Source organism: Spermophilus citellus (genome assembly GCF_964194105.1).
Source record: "Spermophilus citellus genome assembly, chromosome: 5".
Lineage (NCBI taxonomy): Eukaryota > Metazoa > Chordata > Mammalia > Rodentia > Sciuridae > Spermophilus > Spermophilus citellus.
In genome coordinates this window covers 54,985,857-55,002,729 of record NC_138186.1, presented here as the reverse complement: position 1 = coordinate 55,002,729, position 16,873 = coordinate 54,985,857, and the positions used below count along the sequence as shown (strand labels likewise).

General features: G+C 39.8%; 1 protein-coding gene across 1 annotated transcript in view; it reads right to left on the bottom strand.

Annotated features, from left to right (window-relative positions):
* DNAH8 (dynein axonemal heavy chain 8) overlaps window positions 1–16,873 on the bottom strand; it is a gene marked incomplete at its 3' end in the record, with an annotated part of 273,605 nt that overhangs the window by 84,932 nt on the left and 171,800 nt on the right. Inside the window, exons 69-75 of the mRNA XM_081294489.1 lie at window positions 16,085–16,256; window positions 14,401–14,556; window positions 9,984–10,139; window positions 7,548–7,730; window positions 4,137–4,242; window positions 1,807–2,059; window positions 1,494–1,684 (exon numbers count right to left, since the gene is read on the bottom strand). Of these exons, the coding sequence (XP_081150615.1) occupies window positions 1,494–1,684; window positions 1,807–2,059; window positions 4,137–4,242; window positions 7,548–7,730; window positions 9,984–10,139; window positions 14,401–14,556; window positions 16,085–16,256 (1,217 nt within the window). The remainder of the gene's footprint in view (window positions 1–1,493; window positions 1,685–1,806; window positions 2,060–4,136; window positions 4,243–7,547; window positions 7,731–9,983; window positions 10,140–14,400; window positions 14,557–16,084; window positions 16,257–16,873) is intronic.

The window sequence follows — 16,873 nt, the reverse complement described above, 5'->3', positions numbered from 1 at the left end:
CCACAAGGGCCCTGCTTCTTACTAGGTCCACAGGATCCTTCCTAGAGGATTGGTGCTTTCCACAGTAAGCCACCAATGTACCTGTCGAGTCCTATTTCCCACAATCCACCAGGCATTTCAACAAAACCAGGCTGTTTCAACAGCGCTGTTCTGTCTCAGTATGGAGGGTTGCCCTCATTTCTGCCTCTCCTGAATTCAGGATCCCTCTCAAATGCCACTTTGTTTTTTGAGGGTAAGGGTAGCCAGAAAATGATATGCCAAATTATATTTAAAGAGCCAAAAACACAAGAAAAAGATTGGAACATGTTTATCATCAATCAAATAATCCCCAGATCATTGTAGAGGTAGACTTTTTGTTCACAAAGCTTTTTTTAAATAACACAAACCACATGCAATATTTTCCTCCTTTTTGATTGAACACCTTGTTTTTGTTTTTTTAGCTCTATTACTTAAGTTGTTCTGCTTTATTTTAGAGGGTTTTTTTTTGTTTTTTTATTTTTGGTACAAGGAATTGAACCCAGGAGTGCTTGACTACTGAGCCACATCCCCAGCCCTTTTATTTTTTATTTTGAGACTAAGTTACTTAGGGTCTCAATAAGTTGCTGAGGCTGGCTTTGAACTTGCGTTCATCCTGCCTCAGCCCCCAGCCACTGGGATTATAGGTGTGCACCACTGTGCCTGGCCATTAGAGTTATTTTCTAAAACTAACTTTATCCCCATTATGAGTCTATGATTTATTTTAAACAAGGTCTGGCTTATGCTTGTGTCTCCAATAGCAGCATGACAGGTTTAGATAGGAAGTGCTCAGTAAATACTTGTTCAACTGAATTCAACTGAAAATATCATTCTTTATCTTTTTGGTACCAGGGGTTGAACTCAGGGGCACTCAACCACTGAGGCATATCCCCAGCCCTATTTTGTATTTTATTTAGAGACAGGGTCCCATTGGGTTGCTAAGCACCTCGCTTTGCTGAGGCTGGTTTTGAACTTGCAATATCCTCCTATCTCAGCCTCCCAAGCAGCTGGGATTACAGATGTGTACCCCTGCACCAGATGAAAATAACATTCCTTTGTCTTCTTAATTATACCTTTTAATATAGATATAAGCAATGAACAAGATGAATGCCAAAAATGGAGTACAAATATGCCTTTTTACGGCCTGAAAAATAATAACACTCCCTGGCTGAGGGAATTGCTCTCTTGCTCTAGAAAACTCACCACCAGCATGTCTTTCAATCTATTATCCTAAGCATGGACAACAATGAACAGACTGGACATGATTATATATCTAAAATCCACAGGATTAGCACAGACCTGAATCTCAAAGTAACCAGAGAAAAATTAATGGAAATCAGATAAAAAGACATTAAAAAAAGAACATCACTTCCATTAGGACCCAATTTCCCTTCCATATCACAGAAATGGGTTTAGAGAATATCAAAGAACACATCAAAAGCAATACTTTTTACCCATCTGCATTACAAACACTTTACCTTTAATGAGAGCCTGAAACTCTCTGTGCTTAACTGTCCCTCTCTGAAGATCAATTTTTAAGGTCATGAGGAGTACAAAGAGGAATTTGTGGTTTTCATACAGGCCTCTGACGGAGTATGTAAAAACTTCGTATGTCAGGTACTCGATAATGTTGGTGATCCTCTTTTGAGGGAGTGGCGACTTCTCAGACCTGCAGTCCGTTTCAAAAAATCAAAGAGGCAAAAATCAATTGCTGAAAGAAAAGAAATACAGATACAAAGAAACTGAAGTTACAGCTTTGGAGCCACCAGGGAAAAGGTGGGGTAGACTGACCTAGCCATGGACTGGTCAAAGAGCTTCAAGAACTGGGCCAGCGACGTCTGGTACATGATGTTGACCATGCTCATCTCCGTGATGAGGAAGTAGAGGATGCTGCCGCGGGTGGCCGCGGGCCGGAACTCCTCCTGCGCCGTGTTGATCTTGATCTCGGTTTCCGCAGCCACGTGCAGCTTTTCACTCACTTCAGCCGCTGTCTGCTTGGTAGTTCGGAGGACACCAATGAGAGATTCATCATCTACCAAGGAACCTAAAAGTCAAAGGAGGAAAACTGTAGACATGAGGTGGAGCGGCTTCCAAGCAAGAGGCGTCGCTTCTGAAATCCCACTGCTGGTTTCCACCTGGACTTCTCCAAAGTCCACAGGGTCCCAGGGGAGTAGAATCTGAAGATGCCAAAAGGTCAACTACCACCTGATGCCAGAGTCCTGCCAAAGGCCTGTCCTGTACCCGGCTTACAAATCTGCAAAAGGCTAAAGACCCATTTGATAGGTTTTCAAATGTCTGAAGACAATAATGGCATCTCCAGGGATTTTAGCCATTCCCTATGTGACATGCTTTCCCTCCATCTGGGTGGCTTTTCACCAAGTGTCCCCAGAGTGTCTGTCCCACTTGTCTTGGGGTGTGAGCTGGTGCAAAAGCTTGGTGTTACAGTTTGGATGTGAGGTGTCCCCCAAAAGCTCACGTGTGAGACAATGCAAGAAGGCTTGGAGAAGACATGATTGGGTCACAGCCTTAACCTAATCAGTGGGGTTAATTCCCTGATGGGATTAACTGGGTGAGAACTGGAGGCAGGTGGGGTGTGGCTGGAGGAGGTGGTTTACTGGGGGGCATGGCTTTGGGGTATATATTTTATATCTAGTGAGAGGAGACTCTCTGCTTTCTGATCACCATGTGAGGTGCTTCCCTCCACTACACTCTGCCATGATGTCCTGCCTCACCTCAAGCCCCAAGGAATGGAGCCCACTGTCTGTGGATTGAGACCTCTGAAACCTTGAGCCCCCAAATAAACTTTTCCTCCTAAAATTGTTTTAGTCACAGAAGCCAAAAAGCTGACTGAGACACGTGGCAAGCTGACAGGTGAGCGGCACCTTCTCACCTCCCCCCAGTTGAGCAGAATGGTCCTTGTTACTGAGAACTCTGGTTCCTCTACATCTACAAGAGGAGATTGGGGGTCAGTAGAAGTGTCTCTTCAGGAAGAGAAACCTTAATTTTATTTTTAGCTTCCCCTTCAACATTGTTTTTAATAGAAATAACATGTACTTGTGACCATGAGTTCAGTTTTAAGATAGGAAAGATTCTTTGGATGTGCTCAGTTCATGGCTGGTACACACAGCAGCGCTGGGGCCTGTCCTGGATTCTGGGAGGCAGGTGGGCACTGCAGACGTGCTGAGTTCCTCTGGCAGACAGGCCACATCTCAAGTGGAAATCCACACTTGGTTATCACAACAAAGACATCTGGATCTGGCACACTTTTCGAAGGACCAGGGAGCCACCTTTGGCTCTCCTTGCTAACACTTAGCAAGAGAACAGCAACTTCACCAGCAGAAGCAGTGCCATGAAGGCAGATAGAAAGACTTTCCACTAAGCTCATCCTAGAGGTTAGGTTTGGGAGGTTAGGGGGTTTTTGTTTTTTAATTTTAATTCAGGAATTAAAGTGATATTGGGAAGTATTCTTTATCAGACTGCTAAAAAAAATGGGGGAATTCAGGTTGGTGTGATTTGCCTACACAGAACTATATGATGTTTGTTGATTTCACTTTATTTGGATACAATTTTTCTTTTACTATATTGCACAGGGAGTACATCCTCAAATTGGGGTATGGTATGATGACTCTGACTGCCCAGAGGAGACCCTACCCTTGACTTCCAAGTGCAAAGTCAAGGTGAGATGAAAAGAGCTGGGCCCTTGGTAGCCAAGCTCCTTGGACACAAATGACATGTGTCATAACCTGTTGGAGCACTGCATTTTAAGACCAAATGAAAGAGTCAGTCTGAAAAAAAAATAGATTAGCACATTAGTTTCTTTTGGGCAAGCAAATTAGCCTATTGTGAGTTACCCAGCTCCACTGGGAGCCCTTATTTTTCTCAGGAGAGAGCAATTACATCAAGAAAACTGTGTTATTCCCAGATGCGCAGTCTCTAGTTGCTAATTCAAAAATCAGATTCTCTGCAGTCCTTCTTTAACATCTAGCTAGAAACCGCCTGGCTTGTTTTTGTATTGGTAACTCAACTTTTTCCTAATGTGTGCAATCATGAGAGCATTGAAGTGTATAAAAGAAATCCTCACTTAGGGTTTGTTATTTGATTACTTCTTAATAACAAAATACCTTTTGTAGCACTTAATTTATAGAGGAGGTTATCTTCAAGTTCTTTCATCTTCCGCTTATTAAAAGTAACGTCCTCCAAAAGTTTAACCCTCTCAGACTCTAGCTCCTGTTATTAAGAAACAAAAAAATATCATCAGAACTGAAATTCCCAGTGATCAGGGCAAATTCAACATATTAGTTTTTTGTTATTAATTTAAAATGTTTCAACCAAACTGCCTTTCGAAGGACAGAAGAAATTACTATCATTAGTCAAATCCGTCTGTATTTTGTTTCTCTGGATAATTTTTTAAACTATGCCCACTAGCATTCAGATTCCACAGGCCTTAGACTGGCATGCAGGAGATAAGGGCTAAAACAATTTTACCCAATTACCCCCAGCCTCCTTGCCAGCTCGGTTTATTAACAGAATGTCCCATTCTCTTGGACCTGTTCCCACACTGCATCTGTGAGAAATGCTCATTTTATTTGCAGGAAGAAGAGGTAGAAACAAAGAGGCATTAATATCAAGAAACCTGTAGTGCCTGACTACAGGCACCCAGGACCTGACATGGTATAGTCAGTTGCCAACACAAATTCGTTTTCCATTGTATTTGCATCTCCTTCTACCAAAGGGATTACATCGGTGTTTGGAAGGTATCTTTTTCCAACATAAATAATATAACTTAGAAATTATATTTTGGAAAATGTCAAACTTTTAGAAGTTTTGCAAGACTAGTACAACAAATTCTCATATATCCTTTACCTAGAGTCACCAAACGTCTCTAGGTAAAGGGTATATGTTATTGGCTTTTCGCTCTGTCTATAAATGATATTGTTGTTGTTATTACTATTATTATTATTATTAATTATTGCCTACCCTCTTGCTCATGTCATAACTCTTTGTTCCTAAAGACTTTAGCAAATCTCCTGAGAGCCAGGACAGTCTCTTACATAACCATAGCCCAGCATTAAAATCCAGGGAATATAACACTGATACATACTCCTAGTAAATACAGACTCTAAATTGAAACCATCTCAGTAATATCCTTCATGGCAATGTTTTTGTTTGTTTGTTTGTTCTTTCCTGCACTGTTTTAAACTACTTAAGAACAATTTCTGGAAAAACTGCTTTGGAAATTCTACCACTTTCAGAAAGTCTTCCTGCACCAACGAGTCAATCAAAGGCCATGGCACAGCGTCAATCTGTACATCTGTTATGGCCTGTGGCACAGTTTGCCTTTGAGGTTATTTTCCTCCAGAGTCTGTGCATCTACAAGGCAGGAACTGTCCGCACTCTTCCCATTAATTTTTGTGTTCTTGACAGCACTTATCGTGAATCTTTGCAGAGAAGGGACTCAACCCAATAGATATTTGTCAAATCCAGAGGCACTGAATTTAGTTTAACTCCTTTATTTTACCTCTGGGGAAGCTGAGAACCCAGAAATATGATATCATCCCAATATCACACAGATGGCTAGTTACTGGAGGAGAAAGGGCTGATACCCTTGTCTTCCATAACCAAGACAAGGGTCACTGCCACCATTCTAGCAGGATTGTGGCTTTCCTTGGGGTGATGAGAGTATGGCTGCATTTGCAGGGGACTAATGAATCACTTTCATTCAAACAATCCTCCCCATGTGGCAGTGTATGAATACATGGACAAAACGAAATCACATTAGCTTCCTTTTCAGTATGGAATAGAAAAATAGGTGCTACCACATAGCACAGTGAGAACCTATCACTTAAAAAAAAAGTTTCCACTATCTTCCAAATTGTGCCAAGCTGGGGACCAAGCTTTTAACACACAGGACTTTGGGGGCCACTCCAGATCCAAAGTCTATAGCATCATATCCCTGATAATTGGTTGCTAATTTACATTCTTGAGTTTATAACAGCAACTTGGGGCAGCAGCTCTAGTTAAATTCTCTTTTGTGCTCTCTCTTGATCTCTTCTCTCTCTCCATTCATTTCTCTGGGTCTATTGCATGATCGATAGGCCTGACAGGGTGGAAAGCGTATGTGCTGTTATAGGCTTAGTCCCTTATTCTCTCTGACTTCCATTTGTTCATCTGTGCAACTGATGTATCAGAGCAGGCTTGCTGGGGGTTGGCTGTCCTGCTCAGGATGCCTTCACTGTGCTGTGCAAGGTTGGTGTGCACATCTTAGAATGGCTCTTGAAGAGGAAGCTAAGGCCTATAAGGAGTGGGTGTAGGGTATATTGGGGACCTTTAGACAGTGCAACCTCATGGGGGAGCTGGGCTAGAGTGAAATCATCTCAAAATAGTCCAACAGCCCCAATGAGACCATGGAGGACTCCTTTCCAACAGCGGTTTTGAGAGGCAATTCAAGCAGTGAATTGGAGGGTCGGGGCTCTCTGTCTGGATGTGGAAGAGACACAGATGCCTTTTGGACAGCACCAGCCCTTGGTGTCTTGGAAATGAAAGTCACACAGCTCTCACAGCTGGGATTGTGCCCTTCTCTCTCCCCTGGACTGGCCACCTTTCAATGGCTGGTCCCCAAGGTGAGCCGCCTCTATTAACCAGGTAGGACTTGACATCATTTTACTCAAGAAGAAGAGTTGGCGTCATTTCTCTTTCCACTTCTGGGTGTGTGGCCTGTGTTCCTCTCTTCCCTCTCCCCCCGGGCCCTGCCATCCTCTCCTCTCGTTCTTTTTCTCACCTTCCCATTTTATGTCTCTCTGCTGTTATTATTCCTAACCTTGTCTTTTCCTTGGATCTTGAATACCAAAATTAATTATACTGAAGCAAATAGAAACTTTCTCATGTTTTATGCAAATATATTCAATATATGCAAATATATTTTGTGCAAATATTTTATGCATAAAATTTAATGTTTTCCAAGCATTATCTTAATAATTGGTTTAATCTTGTATCTGTCTCTTAAAAAAATCTTCTAATCCTAAGTTGTTCTTTGCTTCATTAGAACCCTCAGCCATACTTAATATCTCTGCTTTTGTGTAAATTTCATTTAATTAAAATAAAGGTATGGCTCCTTAGATCATTAAATAATGGAGACCATAGTAATTCTAACTATCACAGTGGTATTTAGCAAGCCAGGGCAATAGGGCAATTTATTTTTCTCCAGGATTATGGTTTTCAGTAAATTTTTCATGTGAAATCAGGACAATCCATAAGGCTACAGATATGTAAGTCAATATACTCAAAGGTTTCCAATCAGAGTAGATGTGTGTGTGTGTGTGTGTGTGTGTGTGTGTGTGTGTGTGTGTTTGGTGTTAAAGAAGAAATGAGTTATAGGATTTCTTCATAGAAATTGACACTGCCAAAGAAATATTTCTTCATGTTAACAAGGGTGAATATGGTTGTCTTCCATATACTTAGTAATTTCTCAATACATTTGAAGCATTTATTATAATTTATTATAAGTAGAAGTTCTTTCCCTTGAGTGTGATTACCTGTTTCTCGGTTAGAATTACTCTCCTCAATAACTGATTCTCCAGTCCTTTCATGGTAACAGTGAAGTCAATCACTGATGTTTTAGCGTTGATCTCGGGGGTAAAGGCAGGGTTTGATAATTTCGTGGTAATATAAAGTTTGAATGAATCCATGACATCACACTCCTTATCACCCACTTTCACCTATATATATTCAAATATAAAAATAAGAACAGTTTAAGAGCAGGACAAGGGATTTGGGGTCATTTTAGGAAAGACTTTAGCAAAGGTCAGGGTTGTACAACTGGAATGAATTGCGAAAGAAAGACGTGAAATTTTAATCACTGTTCTTAAATAATAAAGCCTATTCCATTTAGAACAATTTAGATCTGTGGACCTTCCTGAAGATATTTTTAGCCATAATACCAGGCAAATGAGAAATATATCCAAAACAAATGGTGGGTGTAAAGGAAAACTCAGATGCATCTAGGATTTGACATTTTCAGTATTTATTACTCTCATCAATTGTTCAAAGTACAGGAGATGCTATTTTCCCCCTAGCTGAGGAAATTATTTCCTACTATGGAACTTTGCTATATTCATCCAAAGTATTACTTCTTTTTGCATTCTATACTCATATCTCAAGAATATTTGACAATAGAAAGTTAACATAATGTTCAGAGGGAAAATGCCAACTCTTTTTTTCCAGAAAGAAAACATTTATCTTAAGTACTACTATTTGCAGTATATTGAAAAAGAACTGGGTTTTGCTATATTAAAAAAAATCAAGTGGATATTGGTACCATTTTTAAATGTCTTAAGTTTCAATTAATCCTCATCCTGCATATGATGGAAAACATTCTTAAGGCCACCATCACATCCTCAGGTACCCTACCTTCAATACTGCAAATAAGAATCTAGGGTCTTTAAAAAGATCTTCAGGAATGGAGATTCTATATCCTCCTTTGGCATGTTAAATGAGGCATATGAAATAAATCATATACAGATAGACAATTACAGTGTGATCTCATCTATATGTGAAATCTAAACAAATCTGAATTCTTAGAAGCAGAGAATCCAACACTGGTTACCTGGGGCTGGAGGTAGGAAGGGGAGGTGTTAGTCAAAGGGTACAACTTTCATTTGTAAGATGAACAAGTTCTGGATATCTAAAAGATAGCATGGGTGGTGATGAGTATGTTAATTAATTTGATTATGATAATCAGTACATAATGTATAGGTATATTAAAATATCACATTGTACATTTTGAATATATAAGATTTTTATTTTATTTGTCAATTAAATTTTTTTAATGCAGTTCAAAATTGTGGATGAGTCCACAATAGCCAAATGAATCACTAAAATTTTATTCTTAGCTCCTTTATCTGAAAAAGAGAAATTCTATTTCTTAATCTCATAGGAGATGATGCTAAGTCTTCAGAACACTGAGTTTTATTCAATACACCCCATAAACTCTTGCAGGCTTAAGTATATATTGGATGCTCCATAAATTTTGCTGAATTAATTTAAAAAATATGGCATAGGAATGAATTCACATTATGAAGAAAAATTTTCTAAATAAATCTTTGTTTAATGAAAAAAATGCATTCTTTATGGTTCACTTATACTCAGGAAATAAAGTCATCCAAAGAGGAAAACACTCCACCAGAAATGTTGTTATTCATCAAAAAATAAAACCTACCCTAAAGGAAGAGAATGACGTCAATTAAAAAAATAAAGTTATATTGAAAACAATTCATGTTACCATCAACAATTGGGAACAGTATTCCATAGCTTCCAGCAAAGTCAATGAGTTTAGAAGAAAAGTTAATAAAAAGAAAAAAGAACAGAGCAATGTCTATAGGCTTTATGAAAATACTATTTTATCCAGGGAGGAAATTCAGATTTTCTTACATAAATATGCATACGGTTTGCAAAATCAGCTTTCTCAGAGTTGCTAACAATACATGTAATTTTCTTATGCAACACTAGCATAATTATTAAAACCAGACAATGTGGTTCCCTAATGTTACTTTGTTTTATATACTATAAAAAAGGAATCAAAGCATCACATGGCACCCGATATTATATAGAGCTTTTATGTTTTTATGAGTTAAAAAATAAATTTAATTTTTAAAAAAGATCTACTTTAGCAATTTTGAAATGTATAATACATTCTACCCCATATATACAATTATTATTTGTTAATTAGAAGTTAGGAAAAAAGAAATATAGAATAATAGCTAACACTGTGAAGGAAAAATAAAATAAGCACTTTATGCTTAAAAATAAAAAAGAGATAAAAGGAAACACCAAATATGAGTTTGGAAATAATTTTTTTTTTCCAGCGTATCAAATACTATCACCCGGAAGAAATTGCTTTTACTGCTATGCTCAAAAAGATAAGTAGATGTCACCATTGTTCTTTTCTTTCATTCTCTTTTACAAAAGCTCACCTTAAAAGTGGTGCCGGATTTAATGAAATTCTTTTCTAAGACATTATCCAAGGCTGGATCCAGCTCTTCACGAATGTCCTCGATGAGAAGGGGTCGACCCAAGGAAAGGCTGTCCTCCAAATGTGTGCGGAAATATTTATGATTCAGAGATGTCACCTAGAAGTGGAGTTCATTAGCCTGTGAATGTTACAAAGAATGTGCCCATTCCTACATGGAAACCAAGAGATTTGTTGGGCTGGTGACTAGAAATTTGAAGGACAGTACAGGAAGCCTGCTTCTAAAAATAAAAGAAAGAAGCAAAAATTAATTTTCAAAAATTGGCAAGTCACAACTTTGAAAAAGCCCTGCAGTTGTAACAAAGTCTCTCTGATCAAAAGAGGAGATTCACGTTACATTCCTCATGTGGCATGTCAGAGCTCTGCTCCTGACAGACAGAAAAGAAGAACTCAAGGAGCGATCTTTTCAAACTTACGTAGTTATAATCATTACAGAAAAGCAAAGTAACTCCCATAGTTACTGACATGTATTTATCTGCTCAGGACTCCTTCAAAATGAATAAGTGATAAAAAATTAAACATAAGAACGTTAGAAACGTCATTGATGAAACCAATGTCCACCCACGTAGTTTTTCTCCTAGTGGGAAAGACTAGGATACTCTTCAAAAAGTCAACCTAAAAGACTACAAATTCACTTTCTCTATCCTTTGATTTTTTTGAGTTCAAAGCCAGCCTTGGCAACTTAGCGAAGCCCTGAACAACTCAGTGAGAACCTATCACTTAAAAAAAAAAAAAAGTTTCCACTATCTTCCAATTGTGCCAAGCTGGGGACCAAGCTTTTAACACACAGGACTTTGGGGGCCACTCCAGATCCAAAGTCTATAGCATCATATCCCTGATAATTGGTTGCTAATTTACATTCTTGAGTTTATAACAGCAACTTGGGGCAGCAGCTCTGGTTAAATTCTCTTTTGTGCTCTTTCTTGATCTCTTCTCTCTCTCCATTCATTTCTCTGGGTCTATTGCTTTTGCCAATGTTGAATCCTTGCAGGATTCCTCATTTTCAGATCAATGTTTGTTTTTAATTAAAAATAGACCTGCTGGGCTGGTTGATGCCTGTGTTGGCTGCTTGGCTTTGAACTCTTGCTTCTGCTATGATCCCTCTCCCTGCCTGTGAGGATTCCCCAGGGCTCCTCTGGATTCCCCTATCCTTACATTCTGTCCTCTCAGTTGAACTGTCCCCTTTATGCTGCTGTAGGTGTGGACCCTAACACACAAGAAAGATCCACCGGGACAGGGAGTGGTTAGGAGAGCAGAGCTGACAGTCATCACTTGCTATGAAAAAGGTGGGGGTAGAAATGAGCAACGAGATAAGACTGCTTTTGTTCTGTTTTGATGAAAAAGGAAATAACGTTTTCAAAAATCCTGCACGTAAAAGAAGTTGTTTCCCCCAATTGATAGTTTTCTTTATACAAATTATATGCTCCAAAGGTCTCACTGTGAGTTGATTAAGGTAAATGAAGCTTAACAAAGAGCTGTTTTGTTTTGGTTTTTGGTTTTTGGTTTTTGTACTGGGGATTGAACCCAGGGGCACTTAACCACTGAACTCCATCCCTAGCCCTTTTTATTTTTTATTTTGACCTCACTAAGTTGCTGAGGCTGGCCTCAAACTTGCAATCCTCCTGCCTCAGCCTCTCAAATAAATGGGATTAGGGGTGCATCACTGAACCCAGCTAAACAAAGAACTTTAAACAAAACAAATAAGGTTCCAATATGACTAAATTCACTGTTGCCTTGTTCTATCTCCCAGGAGATAAACTTTATTTTTGCAATTTCCTTCGCAAGCAAAGATAATAATTTTCTAATAGTTTATTTAGGGTTATATTTAACCATCTTCAGTATCTTCACAAACTTGAAATAATATCTTGAAGTTCCAATTTTAAGTTTAAATCACTGGATTTTTCTTGTATAGAGGCACCGTGGATAGCCACTCCAGAGCCTGTGTCATCTGCACAAATAAGGTGGCCAATGAAGTCCTCATGAAGACACTTGGTCAGAGCAGGTCTGGAGGTGGCATTGAAAGTGATCTTGGCAAAGCTGCCAAGATAGAGGGCAGCACTGGACACAAAACATGCTATGTTTTTCATTTCTCCATGTTTGGGCACACGGTTATCCACATACTTAGTAACTTGTGTTTTCTGAATAAGGAAAACATGGTTAACCTGCTTACATCCCAGCAAGAGATGGTTGTTGAAATAAGTAAGTCTCAGGCACACTTCTGTTACATCCACAAGATGGTCTGGGGGCCCAGTACCTCAGCAAGGACATGACCCAAAGGCTATCAATGAATGTAAGGCTGGAGCAGAGACCAAGCTATGGTCAGGAAACGCAGTGGCATTCACAGCCAAATAACACTGGGGCACCATTTGAGCTAAAGATAATAAGATGAGCAGCGAGATCAGCATCCAGGGGAGTGAAGGGCAGTGGAGCCAGGACCATTACAACTGGACCCAGGAAACTAGGTGCAGGGTTATGCAGGTGAACCCTGTAGGTCCACTCCTGGGAACGTGATTCCCACAAAGCTCTGTGGAAACAGATGACACCACTTTGCTAAGCTTCTGCACACACACACACACACACACACACACACACACACTGCTTCCATTTACACTCCTTCGTCCATCCTGGGATTTCTCTGGGTCCTGGTGTTCTGGAATATTCGTGAGGCAGGGGACCTGGGGTATGCTCCTAAGCACCAAGCAGTGTCCACTTGCCTGGAAAGCCCAGATCTCAGAAGTACTCTTCCAATATTTCACTATTAAATATGATGTTTGTTATAGGCTTTTGTAGAAACTCTTTATCTGATTAGAGAAGATCCCTGCTAGTCTTAGTTTACCGACAGTTTTATCACAAATGAGTATTGAGGGTTTTTTTTCCCCACATTTATCAAGACAGACACATGATTTTCCTGATGTCTGCACCCCTATGATGATGACACACTTTGATTAATCCACTTAAATTCAGTAAATATTGGAATTCTTACTCTGTATAAAGAGCTGTGCAGAAAATGTAATGATGGGTAAAACCATAAACCTGACTAGCAAGAAGTTTATGGTATAACAGAAATAAAAGAGGCAAAGGTGAAAAGAACAAAAATTGAAGACAGAATCTAAGTCCACAGCAGAAGTACAAACAAAACGTGGTGAGGATTTGGGACAGGCAGCACCTAGCTAGAGACCCAGAAAAGTCTTCAGGAAGATAGTGTTAGGTGGAGACCTTCAGTGACATTGAAGATTTTTATTTGAGTTATCAGTTAAGTGACCAGTGGGGTGGAGAAAGACATTCTGATGAATAGAAACAGTGAAAGTAAAACTACATAGATAGAAGGCTTAGAACTCTGGGGACAGTGGCTAGCAAACAAGGAATAGCTAATATCACTAGCTTGAAAGACACAAGATCCCCAAGGAAGTCAGCGATGCAACCCTGTCCCCATCTATCGTTACTTCAAATTAACCCTACATTAGACTCCAAAGCCACGCTGGACTCAGTATTCTATATAGTACCAAGCACCTGAACTAGGTTGGCAAGAATGGCCTCGAGTTGAGGAATCACTTTTCTATAAGCCCAAACCCAAGGTATGGGGGGAGGGGAAAAGCCTCATTCAACATTGGCAAAAGCAATAGAGTCAGAGAAATGATTGGAGAGAGAGAGGAGATCAAGAGAGAGCACAAAAGAGAATTTAACCAGAGCTGCTGCCCCAAGTTGCTGTTATAAACTCAAGAATGTAAATTAGCAACCAATTATCAGAGATGATGCTATAGACTTTGGATCTGGAGTGGCCCCCAAAGTCCTGTGTGTTAAAAGCTTGGTCCCCAGCTTGGCACAATTGGAAAATGTGGAAACTTTTTTTTTTTTTAAGTGATAGGTTCTCACTGAGTTGTTCAGGGCTTTGCTAAGTTGCCAAGGCTGGCTTTGAACTCATGATTGTATTGATTCAGCCTCCCAAGCCACTGGGATTGTATGTGTCACCACATCCAGCTTGGTGAAAACTTTTAAGAGGTAAGGCCTACGGGGAGGTCTTCCAGCCACTGGGGGTGTGTCCTTGATAGAGATATTGGGACCCCAATCCCTTCCTTTTCATCTCTTTTACATCTGGTCATGAGGTGACCAGCTGTGCCACTATGATGTTCCACCTCACCACAGGCTCAAAAGCAATGGTGCCAACTAATCATGAACTGAAACCCCCCAAACTGTGAGCCCAAATATCCTTGTCTTTTTACAAGATGATTATCTCAGATATTTATCATAGTAACAGAAAGCTAACTAACACAGGTGGCAACTTTATGGCTGGCAGAGTCTATTGAAATTTTAGGGAAACTTTATAATTTCCCAAAGTTTCCCATGCACCAAATGCTACATACCTGTAAATCATTTTCTTTTTCCTTTGATTTAATCCAAGTTTTGCCTTGAGTTTGTGGATCTATGAGAAGTGGATATCTGGTGGCCTTTGTCACAATAATGCCATTCTGAATTGAGAGATCATCTCCTGGTAGACCCTGAAGCCCCCACTCACCAATCTAAATAACAGGAAATGGATATGATCATTCCAAGGAGAACAAAAATGTCTTCATTAAATGAAAAGAAGGTTTTCATTTATAGTTATTAGTTCTATAATGCAAAAAAAAATTAAAGAGAGAGAGAGAATTTTTTAATATTTATTTTTTAGTTTTTGGTGGACACAACATCTTTATTTTATTTTATGTGGTGCTGAGGATCGAACCCAGTGCTCCGCGCATGCCCGGCGAGCGTGCTACCGCTTGAGCCACATCCCCAGCCCGCAAAAAATTTTTAATTTGGACATTTGTTTTGAGACTATGCAACTGGTAGCTAGAAAAAACAAACTTGTATGAACCCAATAATATTAACTTTAAAAAATGAATTTGTAACCTAATGAATCTTGAATGACCAAAACTAGATATATACTTTTATACTGCCTTTCTGTACTTTAGAGGAAACATTATAAACTTGAGTACCTACTATATCTGATCTGGAATTAGAGAAGATAATGAATGTAAAGAGCTGTCAGAAGACATAAGCCCTGAGGAATAAGCCCCTGATACGTCTCCTTCCTGCCCTTTGGTTCTGCTCACATGGGGTGTGGTGCTTATATAGCTGGAGGGAAATTAGATGAGATGTGTTGGTAGGAGTTTATCAATGACACTTTTGTGAATATATCCTTCTCCAAATTTAGAGGGGGTTGCCAGTCTCTCTCCATGTCATCAATAAAATCACAAGAGATCCATCGAACCAACCAGCCTCTGCCCTCATTAAATTGCTCCAGGACTTTCAGGGTGCAAAGTTAATAAAGACCATCCTGGCCCACCTTGCTTCCTCAGGGCCCAGTGCTTCTCCAACACAGAATCTATTCCCTCTAAGGATGAATTCAACATTGTTTGAATTGAAGATGATTATTTTTTAACTTTTAAATACAGATAACATGAAATTAATAGCATCGCATCCTCTAGGGAAGCAGCAACTGGAGAGCATATTTGCAAATCAGAAATGCAACTCATGAATACAAATTGCCTGGAAAGCATTTATTACCACTGGAGCTCTGCAAGTTATACTGAGAATGGAATCAAAACCCTAGCCAGGAGGGTCAGTGAATAGGACACACTATTACTCAGTGATCCCAGAGCACGCTATGGTGTTACGCTATCGAACACTAAAATAGATGGCGAATTGATAAAAAGGTCAATGCCTGCCCTTATGGCCCAGATAATGCCTGCATTTGCCCAACACATTTGAAGGAGAGTGTGACTTCAGCGGAGCACCATGAATGATGAGAAGAGCTCAGTCCTGGTGAGCCTGCTGCTCACACCATCTTTTGGTTTACAGAGCACTGTCGATTTTAATCAAAAAGCAAATTTCTCAAAATGCTAAAGAAATCCTGTGCCTCGAGGAAAATCTTCCTTTTCACTCCTAAGCATTTTCAAAGCAATCTTTTCAATGGAAAAAGAAGGAAAAAATCAGGCGGGCCTCAATTCCTTATTAAGAAATGAAATGAGGCAGAAATTAAAACAGGATAAGGAAGGTACAACTTACAGTTGGAGGGTCCACCAACATTGAAATAAGATTCAGGTTTTCAGTGAAAGGAATTTTCCGTGATCTCAACTCTATCTCCCATTGTTCTTTAAGCAAATAGTTCCTAAATATCTGATTGAATGGACCAAGGTAGGACAGGAAGCCTGTGCACAGCAGAATGTCACCCACAAGTCTGTTAAGAAAAAAAAACACAAAAGCTAACACATTTAAACTTTTTTTTCCTTTTTAAAATTTTTTTAGTTATAGTTGGACACAATACCTTTATTTCATTTATTTATTTTTTTATGTAGTGCTGAGGATCGAACCCAGGGCCTTGCACATGCTAGGCAAGAGCTCTCCTCTGAGCCACATCCCCAGTCCACATTAACCTTTTCCATTAGGTGGCTGGGAAAGCCACAGGGCAGTTTGGTTTTGATATCAGGGGAGGGCCTTCTTTGCGCCTGCCAGGCATGGAGAGACCAGACAAAAAAAATGTGGGGGTGAGTGGGGCCACATTTTGGGTAGTTCAGAGAGCAAGAAAGCAGAGCCCCCCTACTGAAGCCACAGGTGCAAAGCCTCGGCTCCTGGTGGAAAGCACCTTCTTGCTATCCGTGTCATAGGCCTGCTCATCACCACACTATTTTTGCTGCTTCTTATTTGTTTCTTTTGCCATTTCCCTCCCCCTTTTCGTTCCCTCTTTTCAAGTTTTCTGAGGACCCCAGCAGACACCAGCACAAGAAACCTTTGCATTTAGAAAGCACCAGTGAGCCACAAGTTCAAAATCACCAAAGACAGGATTAGAGAACTGGA